The 12,557-nt window shown below is 36.8% G+C and overlaps 1 protein-coding gene across 2 annotated transcripts in view; it reads right to left on the bottom strand.

Annotated features, from left to right (window-relative positions):
* LOC108770646 (chitinase domain-containing protein 1) overlaps positions 1-12,557 on the bottom strand; it is a 36,402-nt gene that overhangs the window by 21,267 nt on the left and 2,578 nt on the right. The window contains exon 3 of one of the 2 annotated variants that reach the window (XM_018522321.1): positions 1,527-1,679. The exons of the other annotated variant lie outside the window; for it this stretch is intronic. Coding sequence (XP_018377823.1) covers positions 1,527-1,679 — 153 coding nt within the window. The remainder of the gene's footprint in view (positions 1-1,526; positions 1,680-12,557) is intronic. 2 annotated transcript variants of the gene reach the window in all.

The raw sequence follows: 12,557 nt of genomic DNA, 5'->3' as shown, positions 1-12,557 counted from the left end.
AATTTTACAACAGTTGCAAAGCTGCTTTCTCTGCTGAACGCAGCCAATGCTTTTACGACGGGTGGATTAGTGGTACTCCGTGTAAAGCGGGAAGCACAGACTCTTCCATAATGCATAAAACATGAGGCATAAGAAAATCAACCAATCAGTCCTTTATTTCACGGAAAGAAAGGAAATAAAGGACTTTGATTGGTTCATCTTTTATGTCTCATGTGTTATGCATTATTATGCAAGATGAGCCTGTGCTCCCCGCTTAACTCTTTTTACGTTTCCGAACGATCCCACCCGAATGCACACCGCGAGTACATATCGAGTTTTCCGAACGACTGGTGTGCATTAGTGGCACACTAGTGTGTATTTCCGAACGTAGCCCTAGTAATACCTTTTCATGCACACGTGCTGCGATGCTCGACGCTTATTTTTAATGTCAAAATAGAACACACGATCAAAATTAATGCTTGATATATTCGTCAATTTTTATCACACGACATAGAAGTCCGTATATAAGTAAAAGTATAGAATGAGTGGATAGACGTACAAAGTCTGATTGCTACCATTGATGGATTTCCAAATTAAACCATTTAAATTGATTGGCTGTGGTATAAATGGGATTGACATATTTCGTCTTCAATCGTTAATACATGGAAGTCTGTATATAAGTAAAAATATAGAATAAATGGATAGACGTACAAAGTCTGATTGCTACCATTGATGGATTTCCAAATTAAACCATTTAATGTGATTGGCTGTGGTATAAATGGGATTGACGTATTTAGTCTTCAATCGTTAATATATGGAAGTTCGTATATAAGTAAATATATGGAATAAGTGGATAGACGTATAAAGTCCGATTGCTATCATTGATGGATTTCCAAATTAAACCATTTAATGTGATTGGCTGTGGTATATATGAGATTGGCATATTTAATCTTAAATCGTTAATACATGGAAGACCGTATATAAATAAAAATATGAAATAACGTGGATAAACGTATAAAGACCGATTACTGTAAGCTGTAGATTTCCTAATACATTGCTCTAATACTTTACGTTATATGCATTTCCGAATTATTTTCGGGATTTATTAGTAACGGATTTCCAAATAGAAATAGTATTAACTTTTACTATGCAATCCATTAAACAGATTATATATATTAAATATGGAAATTCTTGCTTGAACCATTAGTATGTATTTCCAAATAAAAATCAGGTATAATTTAATCGTAAATTCAGAATAAATTCTTAAATACCTGAAATTACAGACATTCACAAAATAGATTTTTATTTGAAAATCCCACCATGGTCCAAAAATTGGGAATCCAAATATAACCATATTTGATTTTTATATGACTCAAATTTTGTCCAAATAAAGCCTTATATGTCCACATTTGTACAAATATGACCAAATTAATTTTATGTCTGGACATACCTGGAATTTAGTATAGGGTACTCCCGAAGTTTGACTTAAATTCAGGACAACTTGTATGGCTGATAATGTTACAATAATTAAATAATAAATTACTCACGGGTGTACAATATCCTAAGACGTCTCCCTTAAATCTTCTGTGCTTAGTATTTTGGAAATATCGACCAGATTCATGAAGAATATCCTGCTGTTTAGGATTTTCCACTACCAAGTTTCTTTGGAAAATATTTTGGTCTACCGGACCTTTATACAACTTACAAAATTTATAAAATAAAAAACTGTTTATATACATATATGCATACATATTAGTCATGTATCAGAATTGGCAACGTTATTTCATAAAAGTAGCCGGTTACCGTTACTCGTTACTAATTTGAATAAGTAACTCGTTACTGAAAAATTAACAAATTGTTACTATTTTTTCGTTACTTTTCTTCTTGACACTAATAGAATTAAATATGCAAATTTTGCGATAAATATAAATAAAGATATTAGTATTCTATCTTCTCTAGCAGAGGAATAAAGCACAAAAACTAATAATATATACAGGGTAGTCCCGAACGTTCTAGCCAGACTTTGAAATTTTATCAGAAATTTAATTCTGAACAAAAAGTTTTCTATAAACATAATCGAAAAAATTTACTTCCTTAACCCTTTGATGCACGAATTATTCGTTGCAGTCAAATTTTCTGGAACTTTGTAGCTAAGGGTTTTTTGAGTCGCTGATCATAAATCTGGAGTCAGTTTAGCAAAATTCAATATGGCGGATCCAATATAACGAACCAAAAATTTTTTTAATACTTTATTTGCCTTAAAAATTGGTACACAGGAGTTTTTTGGGTCGCCGATTATAAATTTGGAGTCAGTTATGCAAAATTCAATATAGCGGATCGAATACGGTGGATCAAAATTTGAAAATTGTTTTATTTATCGCGAAAATTGACAGAGGTCTTTTTGGCTGCAATATCCTTATTCTCGCTCTTACTATAACCGAAGTTTGCAACATTTCAGTAACCGAGTCCAAAAACCCCAATACATCAATTCTCAAGGCAAATAAAATATTTTTTTAATCTTTGGTCCGCCATGTTGGATCCATCATCCTGAATTTTGAAAATCTCACTTCATTTTCGTAATCAGCGACCCTCAAAATATGCAGGGTGTCCAGCGAGACTTTTCCAATTCTCCACAGGAAGGTAGATGGGATCGAAATAAACATAAATGTCCTTTATCGTTAAGCGATATCCGTAATAATAATCGAGATATTAAAGTTTGTAATTGTACTAATGAGAATGCGCCGATAGAAAGAATAAAAAAGGCTCCGGCCGCTTGAGATATAGCCCGACCCAGTTTGTCAAATGTTGTCAAACGATGGAAGCGTTGGCAGGAGAGGTAAGAGGGGAAGCGCACCGTTGCTTAACGCTCGGTATCGATGCTCACACGTCTCACCGCACCGCACCAAAGGCCTCGCGCGATGGCCGCTACGCACATTCGCGATTACATTACGTACGTATGTAATAATAACACTGCAAAAATAGGACAAATACAAATCATAATAAACTTCGATGAATAAAAATGTCGAAAGAGAGAAGGCGATGAAACTTATGGAAATCTACGGAAAATCTAATTAATTTCTATCGTAATCTGCCGCTTCTCTAAATCAAAAGGAAAAAATTTTAAGAAAAAAGTATCCGAAAGAAATGATATCATTCTCCACCATTCTCTATCGTTTCCTGTTAGGAGAGTATGATTTCATCGGAATACGATAAAATATCAATAAAAACGTAATGTTTCATTGCAAGTTTTGTTGGAATTTCTCTTTCTATGTACTTAAAAAATAATTGAAAATCTGCCATAGTTAATAGTGTATTTACGGTAGTAGAAATTCTAAGCTCACTATCGCATAATTATCAAAAAAGCTCTTTGTTGTTAACCGTATCAACGATATTTGACATAGCATTATGCTCTCGAGGTATAATTAATTATTGTAAGCGGCTCATTGTAATCTATTAGGTGTACAACTTTGCTTCCGCCGTTTTTTTCCAAAATTCGAGGCTTTATTGTAAAAAACTGGTTATACATTTATGATTCAAAGTATTGTCCATCGCTGGCCACTACTTTCTCCCATCTTTCGGTCAGCGTACGAATCCCGCGTCGAAAAAACTGGTCATCTATTGAGGCGATCCACGAATCGATCCAATTTTTTACATCTTCATAAGACCAGAAGTGCTGGTCAGCCAGGCCGTGTGACATTGATTGAAACAAGTGATAGTCAGAGGGAGCACCGTCTGGAGAATACGGCGGGGTAGGACTTCCCATTTCAACGTTTCCAAGTATGTCTTGACCGCTTTCGCAACGTGGGGTCGAGCATTGTCATGCTGCAAAATCACTTTATCGTGGCTCTCGTTTTGCGGCCATTTGTCTTTCAATGCTCGGCATCAATTGCGTTCGATACCAATCGCCTGTGATTGTTTCAGTCAGTTTTAACAGCTCATAGTACACTACGCCGAGCTGATCCCACCAAATACAGAGCATAACCTTGGAGCTGTGAATATTCGGTTTGGCCGTCGACGTGAAAGCATGGCCGGGAACTCCCCATGATTTTCTGCACTTGGAGTTATCGTAATGAACCCATTTTTCGTCCCCAGTTACAATGCGATGCAGAAATCCCTTCCGTCTTTACCTTTCAAGCAGCTGTTCACAAGCAAACAAACGCCGTTCAACATCTCTCGGCTTCAACTCGTACGGCACCCAATTTCCTTGCTTCTGAATCATTCCCATGGCTTTGAGGCGTTTTTGAAATGACTTGTTGAGTCACTCCAAATGATCGTGGGAATTCTTCTTGATTTTGACACGAGTCTTGATCAAGTAATGCCTCCAATTCTGCATCTTCGAAAACCTTTTCTCTTCCATCTCTATGCCGGTCTTCGACGTCAAAATCACCGTTCTTGAAGCGTTGAAATCACTGACGACACGTTCTTTCACTAATAGCGGCCTCACCATAAGTATTTGAGAGCATTCGATGAGCCTCACAGCCGCAGATTTCTTCATATTGAAGCAGAAAATTAAAACCTCCCGCAAATGACGAGAATTTGGTTCGTAAACTGACATTTTCAATCGAGAATAATTTTATGGTGCAGACACAAATCGATTAATGTTTCTATGGGGTTATGTTGACAGATGCCCAAGTTTATTGTATGACGTCTATGATCTATTTATTTCGTCCACCACTTACCGCTAAAGCCATCTATAGGAAAACGGCGGAAGCAAAGTTGTACACATAATATTATAATATCGGAGAAAAGTACATGTTTTTCTATCGTATTATTACAAAAAGCGTATAGCATATTATGCATAATAAGTATTTACTATGGCAGATTTTCAGTGATTTTTTAAGTATACATAGAAAGATTCCAATAAAACTTGCAATGAAACATTATGTCTTTATTGATATTTTATCGTATTCCGATGAAATCATACTCTTCTAACAGAAAACGATAGAGAATGGTGAAGAATGATATTATTCTTTCGGATACTTTTTTCTTAAAATTTTTTCCTTTCGATTTAGAGAAGCGGCAGATTACGATAGAAATTAATTAGATTTTCCGTAGATTTCCATAAGTTTCATCGCCTTCTCTCTTTCGACATTTTTATTCATCGAAGTTTATTATGATTTGTATTTGTCCTATTTTTGCAGTGTTATTATTACATACGTACGTAATGTAATCGCGAATGTGCGTAGCGGCCATCGCGCGAGGCCTTTGGTGCGGTGCGGTGAGACGTGTGTGCATCGATACCGAGCGTTAAGCAACGGTGCGCTTCCCCTCTTGCCTCTCCTGCCAACGCATCCATCGTTTGATAACATTTGACAAACTGGACGTCAAGCGGCCGGAGCCGTTTCTATTTTTTCTATCGGCGCGCTTTCATTAGTGCAATTACAAACTTTAATATTTCGATCATTTCGGATATCGCTAAACGGTAAAGGATTTTTATGTTTATTTCGATCCCATCTACCTTCCTGTGGGGGATTGGAAAAGTCTCGCTGGACACCCTGTATATATACATACTTTTTGGCATAGGTTATTAATCAAAATTTTTTAGGAACAATTTTTTTTTAAGTAGAGTTTTTTGCGCTCAATTTGTTTATAACTAACTCAAGTAGCAAAATAAAAGTTTCTATACTTAACTTGTTATTAAAGTAGTATCTAAGGATCATATAACAATTTATTGCATGTGCAGAAACCTTAAGAGTGAAGTTTGAGAAAAAAGAAAGAGAAAAAGGTGTTGCATATATGCAACACCGTGCAGCAAAAAGTTAAAACACTGACGAAATACTATTAAAGACGGTCGGTTCTTATGGAGTTTGCATGACTATTAAGAGAATGCTGGAGTTACTACTTTGACTTAATGTAATGTGAATAAGATAGTAAGATCATACAATGAGGAATGTATAGCAAAATAAGATATAAATAAAACAGCTATCTATACAGGTCGAATCCATGTGGACATTTCTATGAGATGACAATGAGCTATACAAGGTGTTTGTGTGTGTGTGTGTGTGTGTGTGTGTGTGTGTGTGTGTGTATATTTCTCAAATATCGTTTTCCTTACACAGAATAAAAAATCCTCCAGAGTAAAAGAAAAAACGCAAATACCTTCGGAAAAGCCCAAACCCGTATAAAAATCCACAAAAAAATTGTAAATTAGTTTTCTGTAATCAAGTAGATACTTTTTTCACATATATGTATATGTATTATTGAATGCAAGTATATATCCAAACAAGTACTTTTCCGTATTTGAATAATTTATAAGAGTATCATGAGATCTTCAAATTATGATTCTAAAGCTCACAAGAGAAATGGCTTGAGAAGTACGATTTAAATACATAACCTCACATTCAAGTGATTTAGGATATAGCAGAGCAAGAAATGTACGTAATATTTTACTTAATGATTTTGCTTAATGTACGTAATGTTTTAATTAATGTATGTAACGTTTTCTTGATGTACGTAATATTGTATTTGGAATTAAAAATCTGTTTCATCGATCAAATTCGGCTGTCGTTCCAGCATCCTCTTAAAATTTAAGTGATTATCCAACCTAACGCTAAATATTCATAAAAAGTTCGATTCGTATTATTAATGTACCGAATGTTCTGGAATAATAAAAAAATCGTCACAGAAGGTGACATATGAAATGTTCAGAATATTGTGTGAATATTTCTTGTATATTTCACAAAAATCGCAAATGTGCGAGCAGTATACACATAGAGGGCGGCGGCATTTATTCGCAAACAAGAATCACATGGGAGAAAATATAAGGAGCGCAGCACTTCATCTGTGAAGTGAGCCTCAAAATTGAGATCCAAGGTGAAAACAAGTTAAATGTGTTTTTCAAAGCAAAATTTTGTTTAAAAACTGATTTACGGTCAACCTGACCTGGAATTTCTGGAAAAATTAATATTTTGCAGAATATACATATATGGAACATTCTCGGAATATGTAACGACATACAAGTGAAATATTTAACCAATATTTGATCATTATTTACATAACTCGCAAGGTGGTTTTTACAGCAGACGTACAACAGATATACAGGCAATTTTTGATCAACAAGGAGGATTGTCCCCTTCCAACGAATATTGTAGCGAAATAGTCAAGAGGAGCCATTACGCATTTTCGAGCTCAACACGTTACTTATGGTACTACGTCAGCGCCACTCCTAGTAACCCGGACCCTCTTGCAGTTAACGAAAGAAGAACAGCATCATTTTCCGAGAGGCGCAGAGGTTATCAGTCGAAACATGTATGTAGATGATTTGGTGTCAGGAACCCAGTCTTTGGAGCAAGCATTACAACTCAAAGAGGAAATTATACAGCTGCTTCAAAGTGGAGGCTTAGTTCTGCGAAAGTGGGCATCAAACGATCCGCAATTCATGCAATTGTTCATCAGAACAACGATCCACATCTGTTATTGAATTTTACGGAAGTTCAAAAAACTTTAGACATTGGTTGGATTCCACAACAGGACCTATTGGTGTATCAAATCAATCTCACTCCAGACCCGTCAAAAATTACGAAATGTGTCATATTGTCCCAAATAGAAACTCTCTTTGATCCACTTGGTTTATTGGGTCCCATTATAGTGGCAGCAAAAATATTTCTTCAGACCCTGTGGAAATTATATCTTGGCTGAGATAATATAGTGCCTGGTCATATATTGTCATAATGGAAACACATTCAAAATGAACTACCAATCATCAATCAACTAGCTTTTACTCGGCAAATCTGCATTTCCGATCCCATCAATGTTCAATTACATGCTTTCGTCGATGCGAGCGAGGCAGTATATGGAGCATGCATCTTTCTCTGATCAACAAACAAAGGTTCTCATTTGGTCAATCTAGTGTGTTCAAAAAGCAGAGTAGCTCCCTTGAAAAGAATCTCGCTTCTGCGCCTCGAATTATGTGCCGCATTATTGTTGTCACGATTACTCACCGCTGTGCGCGACGCTATCGGGCTGCCACTTCAGAGAATCATCCTCTGGTCGAATTCCACAATAGTCTTACAATGGATTCAGACGCCACTACATCGTCTTAAAACGTTCGTAGCGAATCGCATCACAGAAATTCAACAGCATACCAAGCATCTTGAATGGAGACATGTTCCCTCCAACAACAACCCTGCTGATATTATCTCGAGAGGATTAATGCCCAAGCAACTCATGAAATCACATTTATGGAAGCATGGCTCGGCCAAGAGGAGGAAAACTGGCCAAATCAAGAAAGATCCATACCAGAGATACCAGAACTACGAACTTCATCAGCAGTAGCAGCAACAACGATACCTGGACAGTCTTACATCGTTTTTCAACCATCGATACACTTCAACGTATGATAGCTTGGTGCTACCGATTCATTCGTAATTCTCAATCTAAGACTAGGATAAGTGGAGAATTATCAATGTCTGAGCTGCAATATGCTATGCGTAATCAAAAGCGTTCAACGACAAACCTTTGCAATCAAGACTTAATTAAAGGAAATTCTTGTAATAAACACAATAAGCTTCTGTGGTTAAACGCCTTTCTAGATTCCAATCACATTCTGTAGGTTGGGGGTTGTTTGAAACATTCGACTCTGACTTACAATCAAAAACATTCTATCATTTTGCTGAAAGCACACGTAATCACTAGCATGATAATAAAAAGTACTCACAAATTATTAGGTCACGCGGGCCTACAGGCTACGTTGTATGCTTTATGACAGAAATATTAGGTTATCAATGGCAGGAGTAGAATTCGTAAAATTGTTCACGAGTGTACAATATGTTTTAGAATGCGGCCTCAGTTCACAACTGGGCCCCATATCAAATGGGTGATTTACCCAGCGAAAGATTCTAAAGTTCACGACCCTTTGTCAATGTGGGAGTAGATTTCTGTGGTCCGTTCTTTACTAAAGAGAAGAAGTTTAACAATCGTGTGTGTGTAAGGTCAAAATTTATGTAGTTTTATATGTTTAGCATCAAAAGCGGTCCACTTAGAGGTGGTAAGTGATTTGACGACTTTCTGTGTTTTAAAAAGATATTTTTGTCGCAGAGGGAAGTAACACCTTTTACTGTCTGACAATGCTACAAATTTTGTAGGAGCAAGCAATTATTTACGAGAATTATATGATTTCATTAAATCAGAATCATTTAGTCAAGGCATTTCAAAATGGTTAATCAAGAAGTTTCCTGGAGGTTTATCCCGCCACGCTCTCCACATTTTGGGGGAATTTGGAAGGCGGCAGTAAAGTCATTTAAATTTCACTTAGTTCGAATAGCCAAAAATACATTATTCACCTTCGAACAGTTCAACACATTGGTCATAGAAATTGAAGGGATCTTAAACTCCCGGCCACTAACTCCAATTTCACAGAATCCCAAAGATCTAATTGCCTTGACCCCCAGCCACTTCTTGATTGGCGACTTCTTGCTTTCCGTATCGGAATCGGATCTTACACTTACTCCGACTAATCGTTTATCAGCATAGCAACATATTCAAAAATTAAAGCGTGATTTCTCCGTTGGCGCCTTTGGCACAAAGAATACTTGAACGAGTTAAACCAGCGCTTAAAATGGAAATCATCAGGTTCGCGTAAAATCGCAATTGACCATCTAGTTCTAATCAAAGAAGACAATTCCCCTCCTTTGAGTTGGCCGATAGGAAGAGTACTTAAAATTCATCCTGGAAAGGACAATATCATTTGTGTCGTAACAATAAAAACAATTGCAGGAGTGTACAAACGTAATGTAAGATCATTAGCTATACTTCCTATTGACACTACTGACTCAAGATAGTTGAACTTGATAGTTCAAAGGGAACGGAATGTTCAGTGCGCTAGAGCATTTTTATTTTTTTTTGTTTGTGCGTTGGCAGTCATGCCTAGTGGCATCTCTCCAACAAGTGGACAGCGACGGAAGTCAGTTGTTTTCTTTTCTTCCACGCGAGCGCATCTCGAGTGATACGGATTTATAAATGTAACCGAACATTTTATTTTGAGTCAAATACAGCAAGAATTGATTAAGAATATTGATATCAGTCATCTTATTTCTATACAGTCCACTTTCACGAACATATACTTAACAATATTTATTTTCAGTAATTAGTAATTATACAATTTAGCATACTCACCTCAAAAATCAATAAAATTAGATTTATTTGACGCGTTTTTGCATGAAACGAAAGAATCTGGTAAAAAAAGCGTCGCTCTGCCCTGTGATCCGAGATATTAAGCGTTAAAGTTGATAACTATTGAGATTAGGAAATCTGTTACAGAGACAAAATGAGGGTAATTCTTCAGAAGAGCTATCTCCGATTTCGATGAAATTAGGCTTATTCGACGCGTTTTTGCATGAAACAAAAGAATCTGGCAAAAAAAAGCATTGGCTACGTTCAGCAGACTCAACAGTTTTGCAACCGTTTATGATTCGTCGCGCTGATTGGATTATACTTTTAGATTTAAAGGAATAGTCCTATCTTAGCGAAGAATCACAAAACGGTTGCAAAACTGTTGAGTCTGCTGAACGCAGCCATTGCTCTGCCCTGTGAGCCGATGAGATATTGAGCGTTAGGGTCTGCGCACAATAGAGGAACAAGAATTAGATATTAAGATTTCAACCTATCAGAAACCGTGTATTCCGATGTAATCAGTTTCTGAGGGTGGCACCCAGTTGGACACGAGCCACTCACAGCGCTTGAGACTACAAAGCTCCTAAGCACCAGTCGCTGTGTCCAATCGAGCCGTGGTCAATCGGGATCACCCCGTTTCTGATAGATTGAAATCTTAGTATCTAATTCCTGTTCCTCTATTGTACTCAGGCCCTTAGGGGCTCCGCACAATAAAAGGAACAGGGAACAGAGAACAGAGAATAAGAATTTCAACCCATCAGAAACTGTGTATTCCACAATACATGATTTCTGATAGGTTGAAATTCTTATTCTCTGTTCTCTGTTCTTTTTATTGTGCGAAGTCCCTTAAAATTGACTAAGGCTGCTTTCCTTTTAGGAGACACAGTCGACACAAATCGACACAAGTGTCGTTCTATCTTTGTCACTCTCTGAATATCAAGAAGGATAAAGCGACATTTGTGTCGACTTGTATCGATTTGTGTCATCAAATGGAAAGCAACCTAAGGCTGCTTTCCTTTTAGGAGACACAGTCGACACACTTGATACAAATCGACACACGTCGCTTTTCATTTACAATTTTGTTCAAACTCGATCGACACATTTCGCCTCTGCTCGGGTCAGAGTGTGTTTCAAGTCTGTTCAAGTGTGATTTTGACGAATTAAGTGATATTAGAACACACCCGCAAATCGGATCTCGTGTGATCAGATCTCGTGTATCCGTTAAGGTCAAAATTCAAATTTTCACTGCAAATATCGCGTTCCATTTAAGTGTGGCAAACTGTGTTCGAGTGTGTTATACTGTGTCGATTTGTGTCTCCTAAAAGGAAAGCAGCCTAAAGTGCCCACTAAACTAAAGTGTAACTAAAAAGCCCCTTAAAGTTGACACTCTCCACTGTCTTCATGGGTTAGAAATATTCCAAGCTGACACTGCCTAGACTATAACTTCTAGGCAGTTAGACCCCAAGCGGGTAGGATATTATTTCCTTCTTTGTTCAGGACGGCGAAGCCGCCCCGAACCATCAAGTAGTAGTTTATACATTCCACTTGCCTAGTTTATATCGTGCATTTGATACATGTACTAACTTTCTATTAAATTATTTTAATTTCAGGGATGTATTCAAAGAATGATGTACTAAATTGGTACAATATGCATCAAAATAATTCATTAAATACACATATCGTATATATGTTTACAAGTATCGCCAAAATTAAGATCATTTAATAGAAAGTTACTAGTTAGTACTGTATCAAGTGCACGATGTAAACTAGACCATTGTCTAATCATTAATCTCAAATCTGTTATGTAGACAATGGAGTGTATAAACTAGTACTTGATGGTTCGGGGCGGCTTCATCGCCCTGAACAAAGAAGAAAATAACATCCTACCCGCTTGGGGCCTAACTGCCTAGAAATTATAGCCTAGACATTATAGTCTAGACAGTGTCCGCTTGGAATATTTCTAACCCATGAAAACAGTGAAGCGCAACGAGTCTTTTTAGAGCGGTCTTTTTACTGTCTAAACTGTAACTTCTAGGCAGTTAAGTCCCAAGCGGGTAGGATATGTAATATTGTTTTTGTTCAAGGCGGCGTAGCCACTCTCTCTCCGAACCAATACGCACTAGTCTATAGACCCCTTTTACACCGAATACGCGTATTAATTAGTAATTTTCTATTAAATTATTTCAATTTTAGCAATGTATTTGAAGAATAATGTATTAAATTAATAAAATATACATCGAAATTAATTAAATAAACATATCATGCATATGTTTACATATAACGCTAAAATTAAGATAATTCAGTAGAAAGTTACTCGTAAGTACGCGTATCAATTGCACGATGTAAACTAGGCCGTACACTCCACTGTCTACATGACAGGGAATGGAAAGTTACTTTTTAAAAGTAACAAGTTACAGTTACTCGTTACCGAGTAGGAAAAGTAACAAGTTACCGTTACTAGTTACCGA

This window comes from Trachymyrmex cornetzi, unplaced genomic scaffold (assembly GCF_001594075.2).
Source record: "Trachymyrmex cornetzi isolate Tcor2-1 unplaced genomic scaffold, Tcor1.1 scaffold130, whole genome shotgun sequence".
In the NCBI taxonomy this organism is placed as follows: Eukaryota; Metazoa; Arthropoda; class Insecta; order Hymenoptera; family Formicidae; genus Trachymyrmex; species Trachymyrmex cornetzi.
Note: the sequence above shows the minus strand (reverse complement) of the source record. Positions and strands in the feature narration are given on the sequence as shown.